The 26,304-nt window shown below is 46.4% G+C and overlaps 1 protein-coding gene across 1 annotated transcript in view; it reads right to left on the bottom strand.

Annotated features, from left to right (window-relative positions):
- Positions 1–5,167: 5,167 nt before the first annotated feature.
- Alk (ALK receptor tyrosine kinase) overlaps positions 5,168–26,304 on the bottom strand; it is a 747,750-nt gene continuing 726,613 nt past the window's right edge. The window contains exons 24-29 of the mRNA XM_045149222.1: positions 25,782–25,879; positions 19,385–19,477; positions 16,642–16,743; positions 8,834–8,968; positions 8,107–8,197; positions 5,168–5,668 (exon numbers count right to left, since the gene is read on the bottom strand). Of these exons, the coding sequence (XP_045005157.1) occupies positions 5,168–5,668; positions 8,107–8,197; positions 8,834–8,968; positions 16,642–16,743; positions 19,385–19,477; positions 25,782–25,879 (1,020 nt within the window). The remainder of the gene's footprint in view (positions 5,669–8,106; positions 8,198–8,833; positions 8,969–16,641; positions 16,744–19,384; positions 19,478–25,781; positions 25,880–26,304) is intronic.

Here is a 26,304-nt window from a genome sequence, read left to right as displayed (position 1 = left end):
TTCACAGCTAGCCCGAGATGTGTGCTCTTGTTTTATGCTCCCATTGTGACAAAGGAAAATCCCATGTCATGTTCAGCTTTTGTTTCTTTTATCACCAGCACCAGCTGCTGACCGGTGTGTTCACAGGGAATCAGTAGTAAGCTGTAGGAAGTTTACCTGTAGGCCTAACAATCTTATCTCTGCGGGGTATTTGAGTTGGTTATCTTTTGGGAGTCTCACTCTCCAGATCTGTGATAAAGCTAAATCATTCAGAACAGGCAAAATTAACTACCCAATGCCAGTGGGCTATCTCTCCTCCTGTGAAAGGAGGGATTCCCTCTGGTCATTTGGAGACAAGACTCCTAAGTGACTCTCCTATTGCCACAGCAGCTGGGCAACATCTGTGGATGCATACCTCCCAGGCCCAGCATCTGGTCCATTCTGGGCTTTGCCCCTCTCTGGGTACAAATTGACAGCAGGCGTCTCATCACATACCAAGTTTAGGGTTTTGCTTTGGCCAATCAGGCTGCAGTTGCAGCAAATGTGAGACGTAAGCAGCATGACAGAGGGCGTGGTGGCCATCGCAGGCGTGGTTCACCACCCGTCCACTTCGCTTCTGCAGGAAGCCATCCTGACTCCCTTCCCTTTGCTGTGATAAACTTTACGGTTTGTTATGGAGAGTTTTGACTGGGAAGGAACAGTGCGTGGACTCTGAGCCCGCCAGTCTACTTTTCTGTCAGGTGACGCACACATTGTGTCACTGGGATTGAGCACAGCACTCTTTGGCTTTGTCTTCCTGTGAGTTACTAGTCAGGGTCAAGGTCACATACAAAAGTGTGTCCTGCTGATTATGGGCTGGCTGTTGGGTTTTATCATAGGTGAAGTCTTACAGAATTGCACACCTTGTAGCTGAAGGGGCCTGTGAGAGCAAATCCTTCATTTTTATGGCTTTTTAAACCTTTTCCTTTTTGAGATGGTCTTGTTATGTAGTCCATGCTGGCCTTGACTTCATGATTTTCCTGCCTCAGCCTCTCAAGTGCTGGGATTAAAGGCGTGCGCCACCACGACCGGCTTCCCTTCATTTTTAACTGGGGAACATGAGAATGCCAGTCACCTGAGTCTTGGAGGTAGGTGATGGCAGCCCAAAGCCCAGTCCCTAAGCTCCTGCCTCATCCGCTCACTGTTTCTAAAGTAACCAACAAATGACCATCGCTGGAGTTTTACCCATCTGGCATTCACCTCTGATGGCAGGTGGCCTTTCACAATGGAAATGTTTTAGGGAGTGCTGACACCCTACTTGCTAAGGCTTATGTGAGTTAGTTTAGTAAGATTTTACCCTTTAAACTGACAGCACTTGGGATGAGACTAGCAGAGGGACATTTAGAGAGAGACAAGAAGATAATTGTGAGTGTTTACAGAGAGACCCACTTCTTTGTAGGCCGGTGGAGTGGGGAGAGCCTGAGGCTGTGTAAAAGGCTCTGAGAGGAGGTCGTGGCAAGGCACTGGAAACGGGCTTTGGTTGTCACAGTGACCTGAGGTCAGACAGGCAGTGTCATCATGTGAGGATGGCCCACTGTTTTACATGCATCAACTGCTGCAGTATGGCTCTAGATGGCTGCCTTTGGCCATGGAGCTTCCCTCCTGCCCTGCCCATTGCATGTGGTAATATGTCCCTGTCACAATTCTCAGGTGTTTCAAACTTGCTACCCTATAGCTCTGTACTCAGAGTGCATTAAAAGTTAAATATACATGGTTTAGGATGTCTGATGAAAATAGAATCATAGGAACTGCCTGTCTCTTCTTTGGCAGCCTCATCATGCCAGGGCATCATGTGGAGGACTTGGGGACACTGGCTTGTTTTTGTGTTCACATGACATAGGAACCATCTACTGCCATGAAATTAGCAGTCAGTTTGTGGGTTCTTTGGAGAGTCATTTAAAAAGTCATCAACTAAAGACAGGCTGACAACCTGCTTCATGCGGCTTTATGAACCTTGCCATGGGATGCCGGATATTTAGAGCAGTCTGAATTCAGATACATCTTGTTCACAATGTAAAGCTCATAGGGATTTGAATTCTGCTACAGTACTGGAGAAAATCTATTAAAATAGCCCATTCATTAGAATTGCCTACTGGTATGCCCTGCAAATTTGAATATAAAGCCCTGCAGGTTAGAATAAACTTAATCTCCAAGCATGATATTTTATAGCCCTAGGGTTTAGCAAGTATTCTGGGGCGGCTATTTTATTCTAGTTTACTTTTTAAAAAAGATTTACTTCAATTGATAAAAATACTTTCTGTGATGCCTCTTTTTGACATTTAGAACTTAATTCTAAGTACGGTCATCTTTCTATTCTTCTTTTTACTTGTAAAGAAGGTTCTGGTAGGATTCTCGTGACTGTCACAAAATGTGGTGGCTGAAATAAAACCATGCCACCAATGGGCAATCCCAGAGACATGGAGGTGTTGACACAAGTGTGGCTGGTCCTGAGGGCAAGGACGGGAGACAAGACACACACCCAACCCCACAGCACTTGAGGGTTTCCAGGGCGCAGGAAGGGTGCACATGCTTCTGCACAGCGTGTGACCTCCCTCATGGCAGCGAGACAGGTCTCTTGCTGTCCTTCTGAATATGGAGGTGCCATCAGGGCAGGTAACTGCAGGGTAGCCACGACTCATACTCTACCTGATGGAAGAGAATCTAGTCTTAACGGCTTAAACAGAACATATTCCTTTTTACAAAGGGATTTTCTTCTCTTCTGATTTGCTATAATTCTGTGATGTCACATATTACTAAACTAGCTGTTCCTCACATCTTGCTGGTTCCCCAGCGGAACAGTTTTGACCTTTGACTTCCTTTTTTAGAGACATGGGATATAAATAGTTCTACTAGCTTATGGTTTAATTAGGGTGGCTCATGAAAACTTTAATTGTGCTTGTCACATTCTAAGTTGAACTTGCTATCAGAGTTAATTAATTTAGCAGTCTGTAGCATCTGCATAAACTGCTGCAGCCATATGGCGGGCCACCATTTCAGTGGACAGTCGTCCAGATTGATATAACACTGCTACCTAGGGGTTCCACCCACGCCAATGAAACATCTTGAGGTCATCACAGGTCAGTATGGAATTATTTATTTACTTATCCATGAACACAAGCTTTTAAGAGCTGACTCTCATGTATGGGACATTGATCCCAGTGAAGACAACTGGAGAACCGCAGCACACCAACCTCAGTGGTAGTAAGGCACAACCTGAATTTGTACTTTTTACAGTGGAAAGGGGCTAGGTCCCCCTCCCCCATTGATTACAATGAAGACTTAGCTGTTCAGCTGTGTGGCGCCTTGCCTGCTTCATGGTCACTGTGTTAGGACATGGAGTTGCTTCCTCAGCCACCAACAGCGTCTGTCATACTTCAGGAGAGCAGTTCTTAGAGTGACATTTCTTTGGGTGGGTTGTGAGCTGGAACAATGCCTTTTCATTATGTGGCTAGTTTGCCTCAGAACCTGAACCATGACTGGCATGGACTTGGCCGATACAGTTACTTACTGGTGGGGCCATTGATGTGTGAGCCTCATGTATATATCTACCTGGTGGAAAAGTCCCTGGGGTACTAGTGCAGCCTCATACGTTCAGAACCATCTCTAGGACCAGGTAAATGTCTTAAGAGGGCTGAACAATTGCCTGATGTTGGTGTGGGATTCATTGACTCTCCTATACTCAGAGTAACCATTCTGATGTCAATTAAATTGAGGAAGTGTGATGAAAGGTACACACGCACACACATACACACACGCACGGTCCCTTGCTTGGGAATGCTTGTACCTAGCAAGTAATAAGAATGTTTTCCTCCTAATAGACTCTTCAGCACAGCCACCACCAGGGACGGAGACTACAGAGAAGCAGAAAAAAAGAAGGAAATGAGGACTTATGGATAAAACGATTATTGCATAAGCATGTGTATTTAATGAGTTCCCGATTCCATTTCATAGAAATAAATCTCATCTTGTGAAAACTAGGTTCAGAACACCCACTGTAATGCGTCAGCGTTGCCCTCAGCTCTCCAAGCATTCCATACTGCCTTTCCTCTCTGCCGCCTCGAGGACAAATGCTTTGTTTTGGTCTGCACTCTGTCGCTATGCACAGCATGCTGTGGATGTTTCGCCACACCTGTGTTCCCAGTATGCCAAGGTCACACGACTGAGCGCCGCCGGAAAGCTCGGGGGAGTAGAACAGATACTGGGAGGGTCTGTCCCCCACTACCCAGTCCACGGTGACCAGGACAAGCTGGTTTGGGCCTCAGATGCATGGACACGCATGTTCACAAAAGGACAAATTTCTATGCTGCTGTGTATCGCTGCTGCTTAACATTTTTGCTTTTTAAATGGTCAGATTTGAATCAGTGGAGACTTTGAAAGTCAGTAATTTAAGTCTTAAGTTCTAAATCCAGTAGGAAACCTCACACTCGGTTTAGTTTTAGTAGGAAGGTTTTAAGGCATGAGGCATAGTAACAGGTGCTTGAATCTCTGGAATTTCACTTGTGTTTCATTATGTGCAAGACACTTGTGATGTATGCATTTTGTTTGGATGACTATATACATATTTTCTCTATACTACGCAACTATTCACGACATTTTTTTAAAATAATCGGTGATGAGTCGGAACGATTAAAAGCATCTAACCACCGCCCAGGGCGACGTTTCCGTTCACGGTTTTCCTCTTCCAGGCAAAGACTATCTTTCCCCATGCTGAGTCATTGCAACTGATTGCTTTATTTCTGCTCCCTCGCGCCTCGAGTAAGTTCACGGCACGTCCTCAAGGTGAGGGACCTCCCGAGACTCCCACCGCGAGCCGCCCCAGCAGCCGGTTCTGACGACACCAAAGCAGAGCACACAATTGACAAGCAGCAGAAGGAAGCATACAGCGACCATGCATGAACACCTTACGCAACCCATCTGGGCCTTGCACTGTTTTTAGTTTTTTATGGTATTTTTCTTCTTCTTCTTTTGAAAGGATAGGATGAATCCATGCTCAAAACCTTTCTAAAAGCATCATTTTGAAAACACAGCTTTTTGTTTTTTAAATGTGGCACTTCAAAACAAGTTGGCACAAAATGAAGGTGACGTTTGGTGTCTGGTTGGTCGCCCCTCCCCAGGCCGTGGTGGGGCGGGGGTTGCGGGGGCGGCGCGCTCAGGGCGCGGGCGGGCTGGCGGCCTTGGCCTTGGCCTTGGCGCGCAGGCCGGGCTCGGGGGGCACCGCGCGCGGCTGGTAGCCGTAGTTGACGTTGCCGCACGGGAAGTGGCGCAGGCGGAAGAGCGGCACGTCCTTGTGGCCCGCCGCCAGCGCCCCGGGCTCCAGCAGCAGCGCGGCCCCGGGCAGGCGGCCGGGGCCCGGGGCGGGGGTCGGGGCGGCGCGGGGGGCCGGGCCGGGCGCGGGGCGCGGGGCGCGGGCGCACCACGAGCCGTACGTCGGGTTCCACAGGCTCGTGGGCTTGTTGGCCGAGGCGGCGCCGTGCCCGGCGGCGGCGGACGACGACGAGGGCGCGGGCGGGCGCGCGGACACCTGCGGCGGCGGCGGCGGTGGCGGCGGCGGCGGCTCGGCGGCGTCCGCGGGCCGTGCGGGCACCTTGTCCTCGTCCTCCGCCGGCGGCCCGTACTCCACGGGCAGCGCGGTGTTGACGACGTCGGGGTCCTGTGCGGGGACAGACACACGGACGGTCACTGGGGTCACGGGCGGCATGCTCGTGCCCAGGCCCGCCTTGGAGGACAGCGTGGACACTGGCCAGCGGCACGGGGATGGGCGCCCCGCACGCACCGCGGACGCCCTCCGGATACTGCTCAGATTGCCTGTCTCTCTCCAGCTCAGGCCGATCTGGAATTCGCTCTGTAGTCTCAGGGTGGCCTCGAACTCACGGTGACCCTCCTGCCTCGGCCTCCCGAGTGCTGGGGTTAAACTACTTTGTCTTGGCTGGAGAAGGTGGGTCAGTGGTTTTGCAAAGCCTGAAGGCCTGGCTTTGATTACCACCGTAAAGCCAGAACTCCAAGCTTGCAATAGCAAGAGGCCCTGATGCTCCCATTCCCTCCCGCCCTCCCTCTCTCTTATCTGTTTGCAAATAAAAATTTAAAAAAGGGGGGGCTGGAGAGATGGTTTAGCGGTTAAGCGCTTGCCGGTGAAGCCTAAGGACCCTGGTCCAAGGCTTGATTCCCCAGGACCCACAGTAGCCAGATGCACAAGGGGGCGCACACGTCTGGAGTTCCTTTGCAGTGGCTGGAGGCCCTGGCGCGCCCATGCTCTCTCTTCTCTCCCTATCTGCCTCTTTCTCTCTCTGTCACTATCAAATAAATAAATAAAAATAAAAAAATATTTAAAAAAATAAAAAAATAAAAAATAATATTTAGGGAGAAAACCTATTTTGTCATCTATTCCCAATAACTTTCTTCCAATTTAAAAGACCACGTGACTCCTGTTGTCTGCCACAGAGAGGGTGGCTTGCTCTCACTAACTGCCTCCTATTTTCATCAGGTTTGGGAGATTTCCCTCGATGGTGACCATGGTTTGCGTCACATTGCTACATGGACAGCTGTCTCAGGGCTCTGAACATGGTGGGCTCTCTCTGGAGCCCTGGAAATCCTGGGCAGCCATCAGGACAACCACAGAACCAGTTTGCACCAGACATCGTAGTGGTAGCTCCTCTGTGCAGAGTAGGTGGTCACAGACAAGCAGGCACAGTTGCCACAGGTGTAAGGAGAAAGTATGGAAGAGAACGCTGGGGAAATAGAATTGATGGGAATAGCTGGACTTCACAGAAGAACACATTGGCCCAATATTTGTCAGTAAAAAAGAGAGGCTGTCTTCTTCTTCTTCTTTTTCTTTCTTTTTTCTTTTTTTATTTTTTTTTTCCAGGTAGGATCTCCCTGTAGCCTAGGCTGACTTGGAATTCACTCTGGAATGTCAGGGTGGCCCCAAACTCACAACAATCCTCCTACCTCTGCCTCCTGAGTGCTGGGGTTAAAGACATGTGCCACCACGCTGGCTCCTGACCCCCTTTTAAAAAGCCTTAGTTCCTTCCCTGTTTATTATTTTCAGAGCTAATGAAAATGTGTGTGTGCAAAATGACCTCCTTTGAAAGGAAGGTTCTATACTTTGGAGAAAATACCCTGAAGTAAGTGTGTGTGTGTGTGTGTGTGTGTGTGTGTGTGTTTATGGGTGCATGCCTGTGTTTATGGGTGCATCCCCAAGCCTGACTCCTCCACTGTAAAACCAGATGACGTGAATATAGGATAAAATGAACTCCCAATGAGGATGAAGTGAAATACTGTGAAACGTGATTTGTGTGCTGTAAATCCAAATGCTGTTGTTAGATGGTGTTAAAAGTTCTTCAGAACTTTGGCTTTTTTCATTACTACTTCTAATGTATGTTAATATTTCTAATATTAATTGATATTTCTAATATGTATTAGATTAATATATATTTACGTGTATAGATACAGCTGGAAGCATATGGTTTAGCAATTGTATACTGTTACGCATTTCACATGTTGTGTGGCCACACTCCAAGCTTCATACTTCTCTCAAAAAAAAAAAAAAAACAACCAAAAAAAAAAAAAAGGGCTGGAGAGATGGCTTAGCGGTTAAGTGCTTGCCTGTGAAGCCTAAGGACCCTGGTTCGGGGCTCCATTCCCCAGGACCCACGTTAGCCAGATGTACAAGAGGGTGCACGCATCTGGAGTTCATTTGCAGTGGCTGGAAGCCCTGGCACGCCCATTCTCTCTCTCTCTCTGCTTCTTTCTCTGTCACTCTCAAATAAATAAATAAAAATAGCAAAAAAATAAATAAATAAATAAATAAAAAAACAGGTATTCTGCAGGGATTTAGTGAGCTGAATTGATTCCCTACTACTACCACTGTCTGGCCGTGTATCATGCGCAGGCGAAGAGAGTGGAAGTTATTAGTATTTATTGTCTGAAATGGGCAAAGTCAGATACCAACAATTGCATTTCATAGATCACGGATATTCCTTCTCGTGACCATAAATCTTATTCTCTGGTTTAACTTTCGTTTTGTATTTTGATATATTTAAGACCTCGCTATGTAGATTAAGGGTTTAGCGGGGAGAAAGACATTTGTACCTGTGTGCAGTACTCAATCCGCTCCAAAATGATGGCGAAGTTGGGTCTGTCTTCGGGCTGATGCTGCCAGCACTGGGTCATTATCCGGTATCTGAAAGAATGAGCGCGGTAAGCGAGAGACCACGTGCATGTCTATCAGCTCTTTTTAAAGGAGTCCAGGGCTTGCTTCTAGGTCTCTTTGAGGTTGGTAACCTTCCTAGGACCCACGGTGTTGACATATGCTGTCCCCTGCAGGCGGACCTGGGAAGCACACCCAGTGTAGGATGCTAGAACAGTCCTAAAGACACCCAAATAGGAATCCTTTCGTGCCATCCCTGAATTAAAGCCACATCTAGGATGGGGTACCCTACGCCCCATCTGCCTGGCTTGTGGGAAGGAGGTGAAGGACACCAGGAAAAGAACAGTATGAAACACAGAAATATATCAAAGAGACTCAGACACCTCAGGGTGCAGAGCAGTGGTGCTGTGTGGACCACAGAATCTTAGGGGTTCTTGGGAAATGTAGGCCCAGGAGGTCCACAAACCAGGCTGCGGACACTCTTCTTGGATGCACAGCATTATTACTTTCGAGTAGCTGGAAGGCCAGCCCATCTTATTGAAATCTCAGGCACATTACTGACTTGGGACATATTAAAGGAAGCCAGCCATCTGGCCCTTAATCTTAAAAGGAAGCCCCTTAAAAACAGCTGTGCTCAGTGGCCAGAAGAAATGTTCCTAAGAGTCATACACAGGCCCTGGGCAGTTCTTGGGCGGATCCATCCGTCCTCCACTGGTGACGAACTCCAGAACTTCCTGGTTGCTCTTGCTGGGGTAAGGCATATACCCAAGCGAAAATATTTCCCACAACAGCACACCGAAGGACCTGAGGGACAGAAGACAGGGGTAAGGGTGTGGGCGTGCGTGGATACACAGACCTAAAAATTTAAAAATCTTTTATTATTATTGCTATTCACAACATATTTCGTATGGATACATCATGTGCTGGTACCCTCTTTTCCCTCCTCCCTGCCCCCATTCCGTTGGGGACACTCCTTAGTGGGGTTATAGGTGTTCCCCATGGGGCTGTAGTTTATGTGTTGTAGGAACAGCATTCAGTTATTTTTTGTGGGGGGAGGAGGGAATGCCTGTGGGCATGATCATGTCTCTCAACCTGTGGCTCTTACAATCTTTCTGCTCCTCTTCCACAAAATTCCCTGAGCCCTGTGGGTGAGTTTTAAGTCTACTTCAGTGATGAACTCTAAAATTTTAAACTTGTCCTCATTGTGCCTTTTTATATATTAGAGGACTCTTAAAAAAAATAAACCAGGCATGGTGGTGCATGCCTTTAGTCCCAGCTCTTGGGAGGTCAAAGAAGGAGGACCACTACAGGAGTGAATTCCAGGTCACAATTCTAGCTTGGACTAGAGTGTAACTGTATATGAGAGACAAACAGCTAGGGAGAGACAGAGGGGGGGGGGGGGGGAGAGACTGACTCCAGACACATGTGCCACTTTGTGCATCTGGCTTTATGTAGGTCCTGGGGAATTGAACCCAAGCCGTCAGCCTGCACAAGCAAGCACCTTTAACTAGGAGCCATCTCTCCCGTCCCAATACTTGAATACCCTTGAGACACAGGGAAATAAAAAAATTGAGTACCATCTGTGATTCTCCATTAATAGGTAACCAACGGTTAGAATATTTTTTACTCTAGTCAAGCTTTTATGTTGAGATTTTTTACCCAATTCTAGTTATAAAGCCTTAATATGTCACACATTTTATTAAAGCATAAGCATTTTCCAAGCTAATACATCTATAAATAGAATTTGAGCTGAATATAAACTATTCTACTGAGATGTATCACAATTTGCTTTATCGCATTGCTTTTAAGTTACAAAATTTTCAAAACACTATGTGAAAATCTCTGTGCACTTTTGTTTTCAGTTAAATTTTGGAGACACGGTCTCAATGTAGCTCAAGTTGGCCCCAGACTCACAATTTCTCTGCCTCACTCTCCCAAGGTGTGGGATTGCAGGCTTGGGTCACCATGCCTGGCTCTTTGTTCAGGTTTTTAAAATGTGTTTGTGGGGGTGGGGTGGGTGCGCACGTGCCACAGCACTTGTGTGGAGGTCAGAGGCCAAGCAGGGGCCGCTGCTCCTCACCTTCCTCCTTGTTGCTTTGCCTCTGGGAAAGCCAGAGAAGCTGGCCGGCAAACCTGTGGAGCGAGTGCCAGTGGTCACTGATCTACCCCCTCTGCCCCTCTTTTCCTTTTGTTCATCTTTTAAAAACAGGGTTTCTTTAGGATAAACAATCTGAAAGTAATAGGATAATCTAGTAAAATCAAGGGTAGTTCTAGTAGCATAACTAGATCCAAATATTATGAACACTGAAAAGTCCTTGGAACATAGTGTTGATTTCCTCTATCAGCGCTGTACAGGAGTAGAGCAGACATGCCTCCCAGCATTCTGCGTGCTCGTGAATAATGCTTGTTGATTTTAAAGGAAAATATGGTGGGGCTACTTCCAGTGTGTTCACTGACTCGATAATGTGGTGGAAGGCTTTGCTAGAAGGTCCCTGATTCCACTTCATTTTTTCTCCTATATATTGCCCAAGTTTTATCCACCAAGGTATATTATCTTAGTATCAATTTTCCTTTTGAATTGTAGATGTTCTTTGAATCAAAGACATTATCCCCTTATCAAAGATATTATCCCCTTATGGGCTGGAGAGATGGCTTAGTGGTTAAGCACTTGCCTTTGAAACCTAAGGACCCCGGTTCGAGGCTCAATTCTCCAGGACCCACATTAGCCAGATGCACAAGGGGGTGCACACATGTGGAGCTCGTTGGCACTGGCCGGAGGCCCTGGCATGCCCATTCTCTCTCTCTCTCTATCTGCCTGTTTCTCTCTCTCTCTGTCAGTGGCTTTCAAATAAATAAATAAAAATAAAAATAAACAGTTAAAAAAATTCCAAATACTTATTCTTGGAGGGGTGATGCCGGGATTGAAAGTGGGGCCTTGCTCATGGTAGGCAAGCACCCTACCACTGAGCCCCACTGGCAGCTCTCTCATTACTTATTTGAGACATTTTTATTTTGACGATCTTGTGAAGTTGACCAGGCTGGCCTTGAACTCCGTGGTCAGCCAGTCTTTGAACTTGCAATCCTCCTGAGGAGATGTAATGACAGGCATGTAGCACCAGGTCTGACCAGAATACTATTACTTGCTTTATAATTTTATTTTTTAGCCTATCAAAGGGTTTTTTTTTTTTTTTTTTACTTTGTTTTGTTTTTTGTTCTGAGGCAGGGTATCTCTAGCCCAGGCTGATCTGGAATTCACTGTGTAGTCTCAGGCTGGCCTAGAACTCATAGTAATCTTCCCACCTCTGCCTCCCAAATGCTGGGACTAAAAGTGTGCAAGTGTGCACTACCACACCCAGCCCCCGTCAAAGATTTTTACTTTTAGGTAGATAAATATATTTATTTTATGCAATTCTTTCTTCACCAAAGATGACATAAATACTTGCTATTTTTTTAGGTGTGTTTGGTTTTTTTTCTCTCTCAAATTCAGCTGGAATTTAATTTGATGTATAGTGTGATGGAAGGAGCTAAGCTAGTTTGTTTCTGTGAACATCTACTCTTCCAGCACTTCATAAAATAATTTTCCCTTTTCCTATTGATTTATGATGAAAAATAGTTGTTTCTAGGCTTTTTCATCTATTCATTTCATCTGTTGGCATCTTTCATTGATAGCATTCTGTTTTATTTTTGTATGTGCAAAACAAGTATATAATATCTGGTAAGGTGTTTTTCTTTTCTCTTTTAAAAATGTATTTGAGGGGTTGGAGAGCTGTTTCAGTGGTTAAGGTTCTTGCCTGCAAAGCCTAATGACCTGGGTTCAATTCCCCAGTACCCACATAAAGCCAGAGGCACAAAGTGGCCCATGTATCTAGAGTTCATTTGCATCACCTGGAGGCCCTGGTGTGCCTATTCTCTCTCTTTCTCTTTGTCTATCTGTCTGTCTCTCTTCTCTTGTAAATAAATAAATAAAAAGTTAAAAATGTATTTGATTTCTTATTTGCTTTAAGTGAATTTGAGATGATTTTCATTTACTTTATTGGAGAGAAAGAGATAGCGAGAGCGAGAGTGAGAGAGAGAGAGAGAGAGAGAGAGAGAGAGAGAGGGAGGGAGAGAATGGGCATGGCAGGACCTTCAGCAGCTGCAAATGCATGCTCCAGGTACATGCGCCACCTTGTGCATTTGGCTTACTTGGATTCTAGGGAATCAAACCATGGTCCTTACGCTTTGTAGGCAAGTGCTTTAACCTTCAAGCCATTTCTCCAGTCCTCCTATGATATTTTGATGACAAGTTTATTGTCAATGTTTAATGATTTTTTTTTTAATAGAAAAGGAAAGCCTGTCTTTGCTTTAGTAGCTGGATATGGATTTCTGTTGCTAGCAGATATTGTCAAAAAAAAAGAAATCGTAGAGAGGGCTGGAAAGATGGCTCAGCGGTTAGAGGTGTTTATTTACAAAGCCTGATGGCCTGGGGCTCAATCCCCAGTACCCACATAAACCAGATGCACAAATTGGCACATGCTTCTGGAGTTCATTTGCAGTGGCAGAAGGCCTTGGTGCACCTATTCATTCTCCCTTTTCTCTCCTTGCAAGCAAATAAAATATTAAAAAATTGTACAGAACTACATTTCTATCGGACAGGGGGTGCCTTCATAAGTTGTGTCTGGTGAAGACCTGGCAGAAGTGTTTTCCGTATTTTCCAGGTGAGAAGGTTGAAGCAGAGTTATGACACGACTTTTATGACAGACGTCCTGTGTAGTTACGGAAGTTAGATTTCTTGATTCTGCTGCCTGTAAACTGCCTGGCACATGAATTAATCTCTCTGGTGGTCTTTCTGCCCTACAAGGCACAAAACAAACAAACAAAAAAAGCCAAACCAAAACCAAACAACACTCCCCACCAAGAAAACTACTCAGGCAAAATGAAACAAGAAGGCAAAGAGTTGGCAGTAAATGTTGTCTGCCTGTCTACATAGGTAGGTAGATGTAGGTAGATTTACAAAGACAAATAGGTAGACAGATTTAGATAGATAATAGATGGCGATCATTATTTTTTGTCGTTTTGAAGAAAAGACCTCACTGTAGCCGGGAGGGGGGTAATATCAGCTGTTTCCCTCCATCACACACCACCTGTCTTTTCCTTGCAACGGCATCTCTTATTGATTCCAGCACTTGCTGTTCGAAAGCCCCAGCAATTCTGTGTCTTCAGAACTGGATCACAGTCATATGTGGACGAACCCACCTGATTACTTGGGTTCTGGAGATCTGATCTGCCACAGTCTCAGGCCCTTAAGGCTGCTCTGGAATCACTGTCAACTGTCGAGCCATCTCTCCGACTCAGGGAGTGTCCTCTTATGCCGATGAGCAGTTTCTCATCCCAGGCTGGAGTTAGAATTAAGTTGTTGCCTGTTCTCTATTGTAAGCAATGGGCCAGGGGTCATCCTTGCCCAAGTCTATTTGTGTCAACATTTCTCTCAGGTGGACACTTGTGATGTTTAATCTTGTTAACTCCATGGACGCCAGAAGCACCGAGGACACACACCTCTGGGCAGGTCTGTGGGAGAGTTTCTAGACGAGGTTAACTGAGGGGGGACTCACTCTAAGTGCGAGTGGCCCCATTCCATGGCCTGGAGTCCCAGACGGGCAGAATGAGCTCTCTCTGGCCCCTGGCTGTGGGTGCGGGTGCCGCCCTGCTTCCTGCTGTCCTGCCCGCCCCGCCACGAAGGACCGCACCTCAGACGGGGAGCCGCAGCAAACCTTTGCTTCCGTAAGCTGCTTTCGTCGGGTGTTTCACCCAACTAGGAAAGTGACTCACCCCACATCCGAGTACAACGGACGGCTCGTAGGGCGTGCATGCGCTCAGAACAGGTACGAAGTTCTGGCGGCGGTCGGCCTCGAGGCAGGCTGGGTGACCGCCGGCTTCCACTGGAGCCCACTGGGACCCTCTGAAGCGCTTGTCTAAACAAACTGCTTGGCCTCACCCTGGAGTTCCTGCTTTAGGAGGCTTAAGGTGGGGGCCAAAAGTGCATTTCTAATGAGTTTCAAGGCAGCACTGATGTTGCTGACCTGTCGATCTCCCTCTGAGACCCACTGGGTTAGAAAATGGCAAAGCTCATGGGCTTAAAAAGCAAGCAAGGCTCCCGCCTGTAACATGCAACATGGGCTTAGGAAGGGGGCCACACCCTGTTGGGATATCGCCTCAATGCAAGGCTGTCAGCATTTGGAGGACATCTGCCCACTGTCCTGTGCTTCCTGTGTGGGTAAGCTGTCCCCTGCCACTTGGATTCCGTGTCTTTAATCTCAGCATTTTCTATCCTCGTCCCCGCTGGATCGGATCTTCATGATGGTGTACGTGAGTGACTGTGGTTCTTTGGACCCATGGGCTTGACACCTGGTGGATGCCTTCACTCTGGAAATTTATGTCCTGTTCTGGGAAATCTTGAATTATTTCTTTGACATTTTTATTTCTTCATTTCCTCTATCCCTTCTTCTGGGACCTCTATTTTATCCGCCTCTTATCCGATCAATTGCTCTAATCCTCTTAATTTTCTTTTTTCTTCCTGTGTGCCCCATCTCTTTAGAATTGCTTCATTTCTCAGAAGATTCATTTAATTCCATCCTCCAACCTACCTATAACTTTTATATTCCCATCATCAGATTAAAAAAAAACCCTGACTTTTTAAAGCAGTTCAAATTGTGAAGAAATTGCACATACAGTATTCTCATATGCCCCACACTCAATTGTCTCTACTGTTTAGTATTAAATTAACATGATACATTTGTTACAATTAATGAAACAGCATTAAGCATTATTAACTAAAACCCATAGTTTATTCAGATTTCCTGAGTTGTCTCCAAATTTTCTTTTTCTATTTCTAGATCTCCTTAGGATATCACATTACATTTATTTTTTTTAATTTTTATTTTATTTATTAATTTATTTGAGAGCGACAGACACAGAGAGAAAGACAGATAGAGGGAGAGAGAGAGGATGGGTGCACCAGGGCTTCCAGCCTCTGCAAACAAACTCCAGACGCGTGCGCCCCCTTGTGCATCTGCCTAACGTGGGACCTGGGGAACCGAGCCTCGAACCGGGGTCCTTAGGCTTCACAGGCAAGCACTTAACCGCTAAGCCATCTCTCCAGCCCATATTACATTTATTTTTAATTAAAAAATTAAAAATATTTTTATTTATTTGCAAGGAGAGAGAGAGAGAGAATGGGAGAGAATGGGCACACCATGGCCTCTAGTTGCTGCAAATGAACTTCAGATGCGTGCACCACTTTGTGTATCTGGGTGGTACACTTGGAAGCTCAAGGGCCACTTTGTGGAGGCTGCATGGCTCTGCAGAGGCTGTGGGTGTTTCCTGCGGCCGCTGTGAGAAACTGTCAGACTCTTGATGGCTTAACCCAACAAGTTCAGTCACAAATGGCTCTTAAGTCTGGACACCTGAAGTCTTTATTCCTGGGCTGATTTCACCATGGCAACAGGCTGTGTACCCTCTGAATAGCCAGGGGAGATCCTGCTCCTTGCTTCTTTCTAGCTTCTGGTTTCAGCTGGAGTCCCTCAAAGTAGAACCACGTCACTCCAGTCTCAAGGTCACACTGCTAACTCCTCTTATGCATGTGGAAGTTTTCCCATTTCTCTCCTCTTATCATGACACTTGTCATGTCATAATTCAGGAAAAATTATCCCCTCTAAGTCCTAGTTTAGCAAACTTGCAAAGACTGCTTCTTTCTTTTCCTTCCTCTCTTTCTTTTTTGTTTGTCTGCATGTGCATGTGTGTATAATGTCTGTGTATGTATGCATGCATGTTTTTGTATGTGTGTGGGTATACATGTGTGTGTGGAGACCAGAGGACAACCTTGGGCATTGCTCTCAGATCCACTGTCCACCTCTTTTTGGGGCAGGGTCTCTCTTTAGCCCAGAGCTCACCCATTAGGCTGAACTGGCTGGCTCGTGAGCTTCAGGTCCAGAAAGCTGCCTGCCCCAACCTCCTCAGGGCTAGAATTCCAGGTGCACGCCACCGGGGGTGCACCTTTATGTGAGGGTCAAAACCAGGTCCCAGTGCTTGTGCACGCATCTGGAGTTCGATTGCAGTAGCTGAGGCCCTGGCTCACCAATTCATTCTCTCTCTCTCCCTGTCTCTCTTTCCTGTGTGCTCTCTCTAAAAACAAATAAATAAATAAAATGGTGAGGGGTCTCAGGGTGTGGTTGCCCAGCCAGCTGGTCAGCATCACTTATGAACTTACTAGAAATGTGATCTCAGACCTTCTGAATCATACACTCTAGCAATCTGCATTTTAAGAAGCCTTGATGACAATTCAGAAAAACACCAATATGTGAGAACCATTGCCATGGTTCAAAAGCTTTTCTTCTCCTTCCCATTGGCAAAGGGACTCCCTGAGGAGTACTGGTCATTTGGCCCCAGAGGACCATCTCTAGCCGCAATGACACCTGGAAGAGGGTGACAGAAAGACTCACCACGTGTCTGTTTTGGAAGTAAATATTCCTTCCATGAAGGCCTCTGGGGGCATCCATTTAACGGGCAACATGGCACACCCTCCCTTTCTGTAGTAACTGGCTCTGGAAAAGAAGAAGAAGAAACAGAGCTTGGACCCGGAGATGGCACTGAACAGACACTCTGCTGAGCAAGGGGAAACCACACGGTGCCCCCGTGAAAGGACTGAAATGAACGACAGGCCCTTGGTGGTTTGGGTGGAGATCAGGGGAACACAGATCATTTAGTTAAGAACGTTCATGTCACCTAATGGCCCACAAGAGGCACGAGGGAAAAGATCTATGCCGGAGCTGAGCTCCCTGCTAGCAGAGGTTTACATTTCCCTGTTGGGTTTTGTGTATTATAACTCAGGATGAATAACATTACTCCAGCCTGGGAACGGCAGCATGTTCCCAATGACCTGCAGCAATGCAAGACCCGAAATGGGAGGGCCGAGGGCAGGGTTTGTGTCTTACTCGTTCTGGATCCTCCGTGGCACTTATACAGCAGCGTTTAGCTCCCTGTAGGCGCTCAGCAAATAATCTAGATAGCTGGTGGGAGGCTGCCTTCCACGGCATACCCAGACCGAGGGACGTGGGGCTGGGCATGAACTGACTGAAAACGTGATGCATTCACTTCGTAGCAGTTGTCATCAGTAATGTCATTGATGTAATTTGCTAATAAGAACCAATAAATTAACTCATTTACCTGTTTAGCCAATTCCACACCTAGCTTGGTGTTCTGCGTCTGCACGTGTTCTGTTGTTATGGGAGGCAGCTTCCCAACAGCTGTCTGTGCTAATTACTTACTTCAATGAACATGTACTGAGTATTAATATGTATCGGGGACTCTGCCATGTGCTGAGGACATACATAAGTCAGTCTGTGTTCCAAGGACACTGTTTAGTGGAAGAAACACATACATCTGCACTTACAGCACAGTCACCACATCTGATGATGTATGGCGTGGAGTCCAGACGTGGGTGAAGGATTGATTTGTTATACTTGAGATGGGAGTAAGAGACAAGGAAAACATCATAGAGGGAACATGACGGAGCTATGTGGGAAGCAGAGGGACTAAAGCAAAGTCTAGAGATAAGGAGCTGTTTTAGTCCAGATCTTACGTGTCCCCAGAGCCCCGTGGATCACTGAGGAGGAGGAGCTTCACTAGGAGTTCACTGGAGGCTCTTGGAGGGGATAGTGGGGGCCCCATCCCAATTCTCCCTCTTTCTTTATTGTTTGATTTCTATCCACCATGAGGTGAACAGGTGCCAAGGGCTCTTGTCATGACATGCTGGGCCACCACAGGCCCAGAATAGCAGGGTCAAAGAACTGAGCCCTCAGCAACTGTTAGCCAAAGTGAACCTTTCCATCCTGCAGGCTAAATTATCTCTGGTATTTTCCATAGAGGTGGAAAGCTGCTCTCCACAGGGAGCTGTCCGAGTGGAGGCCCAGCCAGAGAAGGCTGCGTGGCTGTGCTTTAAACTAGGAGCAATCTGCAATGTGCTGAGGAAGGGAAGGTGGCAAAAGGCACAGTGGAGGACACAGAGTCATGTGACAATCACAGGGGCAGATGGCTCTCATGGAGATGGCCACCAGCTCTTCTCATGCTCCAGGGGTCCCAGCCCCATGACAACATGTTCCTCCCTGCTCTGCCCCTGTGGGTTAGGGAAGGGGTCAGCTCACGACCATGCAAGGGAGCAACTTTGTCTGCTGACGTACACATTCCAGCTGTAAATAATTGGAAAAAGAAGAAACCAGAGCTTGGGAATAGATGCGAGAAAGTGCACCAGGAGCAGCGTTGTGTGCGTGTTGGAGGGGGGTCAGGTGACGACCCCCAGCGTTGGAGATCTCACCTTGTTTGAGGCGAAGTGAGGTTTGCCTCTACAAGCTCCAGGCTAGCCGGCCCACAGGTTTCCAGGGATCTCCCGTGTCTGCCTATTTCACAGAAGCGCTGCAGTTCCAGACTTCCCGAGAAAGTCTGGCTTTACGTGGGTCCCGGGCTCTAAGAGCAGGCCCTCATCATGCTTGTGTGACAAGTGATTTATCGACCCGAGCCATCTCCTCAGCCCAGAGACAGTATTTTTTTTTAAATTAAAGAAACACTATTGTTAATTTATTATTGTTATTCGTGGTATTGGGGACCAAACCTGAGGCCTTGTGCATGCAAGACAAGCACTCCATTAACAAGTACATCTCCAGTGCGCTATTATTTTCACCTTGAGACTGTGAGAGGGTTTTAAAAGCCAAGAAGCTGAGCTAAGGGCTTCTGAATTCTGAACTCTATTTCCATGTCGTCTGGAGCAGAAAAGACCCAGGACCTTGTCTGTTCCGGGGAGTTTGTGCCCCGAGGTGACAGATGCCACGGCATCCACGGAGAACCCCTGAACACTGAGGGAGGGTTAATACGACACAAAGCTCACGTGGAAGGAATGCTCCCCTGTCAACTGTCCAAGTTATTCCCAGTGTTAGAACTTGACAGGAGTCGAGGGTTGGAACCAGAGGGACACGCTGAAAAGGAACCTGCTGTCACATCTCGCTGAGAATTACTCTCAGGCCCCCGGGCACTAATTAAGGGTCTCTTGTCCTGAAAGGAGCTTGCTGAGATATCTCATGGAAAGTTGAATAGGTACAAGGAGATAATGTAAAGTACAGGCAGCCTCAGGCTACTCATCTGAGGGAACAAGGTGGAGGAGGCAGGTTTCCATGGGGATGGCAGTCTGCTTACCTGTAGATATCTCGGGCCATCCCAAAGTCCCCAATTTTTGCTATTCTTCCAGCGCCAGGACAGGTCAAGAGGCAGTTTCTAGCAGCAATATCCCTGGGGAGAAGAGAAAAGAAAAATTCTCCTAGTTTTATCCATGAAATGTCTACCACCCGTCACTAGGATCTCTACCTCCAGTATGGAGCACAAACAGTTCTGTCTTGTGTTCTGTGTTTCCTCTGTTAGACTTTAGCGGGAAAGGGATGGTTATGCTGCTTATGGGCCTCCAGAGAAATGGGAGAGGATCAGGGGAACTGAGTGACAATGTTTAATGAGACAATAGTAATAACATTAACTGTAATGCAAGCTAGAATTTATTGTCCTGACTTATTAGTTCTAACATGTGTATTGTTCTAGGAGTTTCAGCTCTAATTCTTGTAATAACCATGTAAAATACAGGGTATATCATATCTTCCCTTTATTAAAAATCTACGCAAAAGCCAGGTGTGCTGGCACATAGCTACAGCACTTGGGAAGTGGAGAGGGGAGGATCAGGAGCTCAGAGTCATTTTTGGTTACAGATAGAGTTTGAGGCCCTCCTGGGTTAGGTGAGACACTGTCTCAAAAACAATTAAAAACAAATCCAAGCCCCAAACCACACCAAGCCTAACCAAGCAACCAAACAACAACAAAACACAGCCAAGCCCAGTACAGACCACGGGGTATGAGAAATCCTGTCTGGCTCTGGGCTGTCATCATATATGGATTACAGGACGACTCTGCATCTATAGTCTGAGGAAATATTCTGGGACAACATGGCTTCCATGACATAAAATTCAGGTAGACTGCAATGTTCCCAAGCAGTTTTAGTTTTCTAGAAGAACAACCAGTGTAGTTCTGACACTTGTGACTGTGTCTGAAGCCTTCGCTAAGCCATGCACCTTCCGAGCCTCTTCCCTCAGGCTTTGATATTGGTTTTTCTGCTGCTGGGCTCCAGGTGGCCCACTTTCCTGCATCCTGCCTCTGATGCACCACCGTGAGCCTTCCACTTGCCCTCCTTGTCACAGACTGCTTACCCACTGACATGCATGTGGGAACTGAGGTCACAGCCCAAAGTCTGGACTGGGGCTCTCAGCAGATTCAAGTCCTGTGTAGAGAAGACAAGAAGGACCTGAGGGGCATGGATGGTATTTTTATATTTTCAACTGGCTTCATGGTTGAGAAAGATGTTGGATAACAAACAACTGGTTAAGACAGTCTTTGAAAACTAGGATGCTTAGGAGGGTAGCACCAACTTCAGAGGCTGAGGCAAGAGGACCTGGGTTTGAGACCATCAGGGGACACATAGCAAGTTCTAGGTCAGCTTAGGCTGCATAATGAGGGCTGGTCTCAACAGACACAATGAATAAAAATTGAAGATTGAGGAAAAAATAATAAAAGTAGGTCTTGGATTAGGGATCAAGGCTTACAATACCAAAGGACAAGCTGGAGTGGGAGATGAATGTTCTTAACTCCATTGATGCAATTCATAAGGGTTAGGTTGAATTTTGAGGGGCAGTGGTGCATAAAATTCCCAAATAAAGCCCCCCGATAATAAAATGAATGGCATCAAAACAAAGGGAGACAGTTGGCTATAGAGCCACAGGTTTTGCAGAGAAATACAGTGAACTAGGAATGATATTGATGGTCCCCAAAAGGTCCTTAGACTGACACATGAAATACTTGCTTGAAAACGTGCTCGTGAGTGTAATAGCAGGAGGTGGCTGTAAGGTCATAGGGTGCACCCAGAATTGGTGGGAAGGCACACAAGGGTTGACATTGCCATAACCCATGTCCAGAAGCAGCAGATTTAATTTTAAACCATAAAGCATTTCGTGTGGTGATGCAGTTTTGGTGTGAGTGCAGAAGGTGATGTTAATGCAAGTCCATGAACCTGAGGTGCTGGTTCAGGGTGTGGGGCGGGAGAAGTCGAGGTGACTCTGTGGGGAGAGTGGTCTGTGGATCTATTAATTATCTCGTGGGAAGACTTTAAAAGGTGATTTCCTCATGTAAACAACCAAGTGACCCCAGAGGCAAAGCTTTCATGGACTTGGACAATATCTTTTTCTTTAACAATGTTTAAAAAATTTTATTTATTTATTTGACAGAGAAATGGGGGTGGAGAATGAATGGGTTTGCCAGGGCCTCCAGCCACTGCAAATGAACTCCAGACACATGTACTCCTTGTTCATTTGGCTAATGTGGGTCCTGAGGAGTTGAACCTGGGTCCTTTGGCTTTGCAGGCAAATGCCTTAACCACCAAGCCATCCCTCCAGCCCTTCTTTAAAATTTTTATTTTCTGAGGTAGGGTCTTGCTCCAGCCAAGGCTGACCTGGAATTTACTATGTAGTCTCAGGTTGGCCTGAAACTCACAGAGATCTTCCTACCTCTGCCTCCTGAGTGTTGGGATTAAAGACATGTGCCACCATACCCAGCAACAATTTTTATGTTATTAATTATTTTTTTGAGACAGGGACTTACTATGTAGCCCTAGCTTAACTGAACTTGCTATGTAGACATGGCTGGCCTCAAACTTGGGACAGTCTTCCTGCTGCCACCTCAGTGCTAGAGTTACAAGAGTGTGCGACCCCACGTGACCAAGGTGGGCAATTTCGGCCATTGTGTCTTTTCACTTAAATCACTTGACAATGTGTATGTGTATGTGTAGATATGTGTGTGTGTGTTTACAGGTTTTATTAAATTATATCTAGAACTTAAGAGTAGAGTAGGAAAGAAGACAGAGCTCAGGCCCAAAGGGCATGCATGGCCTTCCCAAAAGTGGGAGAGCCCAGTACTTCAGAGAAGGGAAGAGTGCGGAGCTCTTGCGAAGGAGGTCGGGGGTGGGGGGGGGTGAGAAGCCCAAACTTAAGAGAAGGAAGGAGGAGCGAGTACAGAGAGCTCCTCTCCATGAGAAGGCAAGAGGCTGCTTGCTTTGAAAGTAACTTTTTTTTCAGCTTGAATTTCCTAAGATAAGAGTCTTGGGGAATCTATTTTAGAAGACACAGTTTGGGCTGGAGGGATTGCTTAGTGGTTACTTGCCAACAGTGCAAAGGACCTAGGGTCGATTCCCTAAGACCCACGTAAGCCAGATGCCCAAGGTGGCACATGCATCTGGAGTTTGCAGTGGCAAGAGGCCCTGGCACGCCCATTCTCTCTCTCTCTCTGCCTTCCTCTCTCTCAAATAAATAAATAAAAACAAAATATTTATTAAAAACGAGCACGGGTAGACATGCAATAGTCTTTATACTTTACTGTCATAGCTGCAAGTTATAATTTATCTTAAAAGTATAAGGTATTAGCTATCATTTGACAGCAATATGATCACCCTTTTTTATTACATACATGGTAAACTTTCTCAGATTCTGAATTTACTGTGTTTATATCTTCTCTAATTTTAATATTTACACAAAGATCATTGTTTTGGCAGGACATGGTGTCACATGCCTTTAATCCTAGCACTAGAGAGGCAGAGGTACGAGGATCACCATGAGTTCGAGGCCACCCTGAAAATACATAGCAAATTCCAGGTCAGCCTGAGCTAGAGTGAGACCCTGCTCCAAAAACAAAACAAAACAACCCCCCCCAAAACAACAAACAAACAAATAAAAAACCCCAAACCCCAACTTTTTGTGTGTGTATATGTGAAGGGCTTTGTTTGTTTGAGATATCTATGCATCGACATGAAAAAACACTGGTTCAACACTAATGAGTGTAAAGAACTAGGATTTTGGGAAGTGGAGATTACTTAAAAAAATTGGAAACTGCAAACAAAATAATCTGATAGAATACCTCTTAACGCTTATGAAGAATCATATGACTCTTGCCACGGGTTTTATTAAATTAGAGAGTCTTAGCCAGTTGCTCAAGGGTTGCTCATATGCATGGCAGAAAACACTTGATATAGTTTTGATTTGATTTTTGACAATTGATCTTTGTGAAAATGATGAAAACAGCAACAAACTATTACTCTGGGATTTAACTCCGACCTTCAATGACTCCTTCTACATCTGGCAGTGCCAGGAATCTCTAGAGACCACGATCCTGTAGTCACGCATGCAGAGCATGGGATGACATCACAGAGAGCAGAGCTCACAGACGCTGGGCCCATCCACACTCCATTGTGCGTGATGGAGGAGGGCAGGAGGGCCCTTCCCTCCTCGAGGAGTTCTTGGCAGTTAATGGCTGCTTGGGGAGAGGGAGACATTTTCTTCTGTGGCGTAGCCACAGGTAAGTTTCATATGCTCTGGTGAAAAGTCCCCCACCCCTGCTCATACAGGCAACCCTAACTAAAGTCAGTGATACACACACGCACACACACACACACACACACACACACACACACACACACACACCAAAGTAGAAGAGGAAGAAGGGGTTGAGTAAGAGAGGGATTGGGGACAAGAGAAGGAAAAAAAGTAAAACAAGTTTTTTTTTTTTTTTCAAAAGAGTAGTCATTGGCTAGAGAGATGGCTCAGTGATTAAAGGCACTTGCTTCCAAAACCTGATGATCCAAGTTCAATTCCCCAGTGCCCATGTAAAGCCAGATGCATAAAGTGGCACATGCCTTTGGAGTTCATTTGCAGTGGCAAGAAGCCCTGGCATGCCCATATTCACTTTCTCTCTCTCTCTCTGCCTCTTTCTCTCTGTCTGTTCTCCAACTTTTTCAAATATCCAAAAAATGGATGTGGTGCCCCAGCCACAGCCTCTGAGTGCCGCACTGCTGGGCGCAGGTGCAGATGCCAGTGCAGAAGCAGTCTCAATGAGAAGCAAAGAGGGACACCTGCAGTCACCAAGGTGACAGACACACAGCTTGCTCTCACATAGTCCATACTAAAGAACATGGACAGAAGGTGACTCTAAGCAAGGATGACTTCCAAAAGAAGTACCAACTTGTCTTGATGGAGGAGCCATAGAGCCAGGGTTAAGGCTATGGAAAGGGCAGTGACAAACTTGAGCTGCTATTTGAAGCAGACAGTGAGGCCTTGAAGGAGGACGCAGAGGATTGGTCCTGGCTCCTGCTCTTTTGCTGGTATTATTTCCATTGAGCAAAATGGCCTGTGGATTGGAGAAGGTTAGGATAAGAGGAAGGACAGAAGACAAAATGATGAAGTGGCAGCGAAGAGAGGAGGGGGTGTGAGGGAGGCTCCTGCCCTGTCTCCAGGGTGACTTTGGGAACTCAGGCATGTGTACCTCCCGACCTCTGGTTCCCCACATCAGCAGGGAGGAAGCACGGCTGGTTTCACATATGCTCCTCTGTGTGTAAACATGCACAGCATGTCCCAGACGCTACTTCGTGCACACAGATTCCAGTAATGTTGACTGCCTTAGACTCTTTGAAGATGTGGGTTAAACAGTGTGAGTTCCTTGGGTGAATTAGAAGCAAATCACAAGAACTTTACAAAAGGCCGGATAATATGCTCTACTATTCAGCTTTCAGAGCAGGCTGTCACAAACATCTACAGAGACAGAGACCTGAGAGCTATAATATTTATTGCTTTAAGTGAAGGTATGATGTCCCAGGCCAAACAGCATTGAAACACAAAGTATATGTATGTATGCATGCATGCATGTATATATGCATACCAGAAGAAATAGCATATAGAAATAACTATCATTATGCTTCACTTCAGATCATTTCAGAAGAAATTTATTCAACCAACATTTATATGCAAGAACACAGAGCTGAATGAAGAAACAGGACTCCTACCTTTGAGTTAGTCACTGTCATATATGTGAAAATATAAACTCTTTTACATTCTCTGCAAGGACCCCAGTTTTAGGTGGGGGAGGCGCAGGTGATGCAGGACTTGAGACATTCAAGATGCAGGAAGGAAGCCCATGAAAGGACCAGAGTCATTCACTGGTGTCCAACTCTAGCATGCAGATGTTCCAACACATACCTCACACATGGGTGGGGGAAACCCTGGGAGACAGGTACTCCCTCAAACACAAAGATGATTCATCCAAACAGCTCTGGAGAGAGACTTATTTTTTTGTTTTGTGTGTGTGTGATACGCATGTGTATATGTGTGTTTGTACATATGTGTGTGCATGTGAACAAAATAGGAGACATCAGGTACCTTCCTCAATCATTCTCCATTTTATTTATTCATTCATCCATTTATTTATTTATTTTTGAGACAAGATTGCTCACTAGACCTGGAGCTCACTAATCTGTCCCGTTTAGCTAGCTAGTAAGTTCAAGGTATTCTCCTGTCTCTGCCTCCCCAGCACTGGGAATGTGCATGGCTGCATTCGGCTCTCATGAGGGTGCTGAGCCCTCTCCCTGGCTCTGAGATCTATTCTACTCTGGCGACAAGCTGCCTTTGAGACATCCCGGGAGGCATCAGAAAGCTGAGGGACAGCAAACTCATGGGCTCACCTGTGGATAAAGTGATTTTCCTCCAGGTACTGACAGCCGCAGGCGATGTCCCGAGCCACGCGCAGGAGGTCCAGCATGACCAGGGAGGAGGGCTGGCTCTGCGGGGAGAAGAAGCAATCCACGGATGAGGCTCTCGAAGGAGAGGGGAAGATGGGGAACTGGCTTCTGCTTGTAAGGATGCTGAGCTCAGTCATGCTCTCCACCAGGGGCTACCTGGTCTAGTGGCTTTTAAAAATCAGTCACCTTGAGCTAGAGACATGGCTTCACAGTTAAGGTGCTTGCCTGTGAAGCCTAAGGACCCAGATTCAATTCTCCAGGACCCACGTAAGCCAGATGCACAAGGTGGCACATGCATCTGGAGTTCGTTTGTAGTGGCTGGAAGCCCTGGTCCACCCATTCTCTCTTTCTCTCATAAATAACTTTAAAAAAATCATCACCTGACCCCATCCCAGGCCCAGGAATCCCCCAGAGGACTAACGCACAGCAGGGGCTGGGGCTGCCAAAGCCACAGGAGTCAGCTGGC

This window comes from Jaculus jaculus, chromosome 5, assembly GCF_020740685.1.
Source record: "Jaculus jaculus isolate mJacJac1 chromosome 5, mJacJac1.mat.Y.cur, whole genome shotgun sequence".
Classification (NCBI taxonomy): domain Eukaryota; kingdom Metazoa; phylum Chordata; class Mammalia; order Rodentia; family Dipodidae; genus Jaculus; species Jaculus jaculus.
The sequence above is the reverse complement of the archived record's forward strand: the minus strand, read 5'-3'. Positions and strand labels throughout refer to the sequence as shown.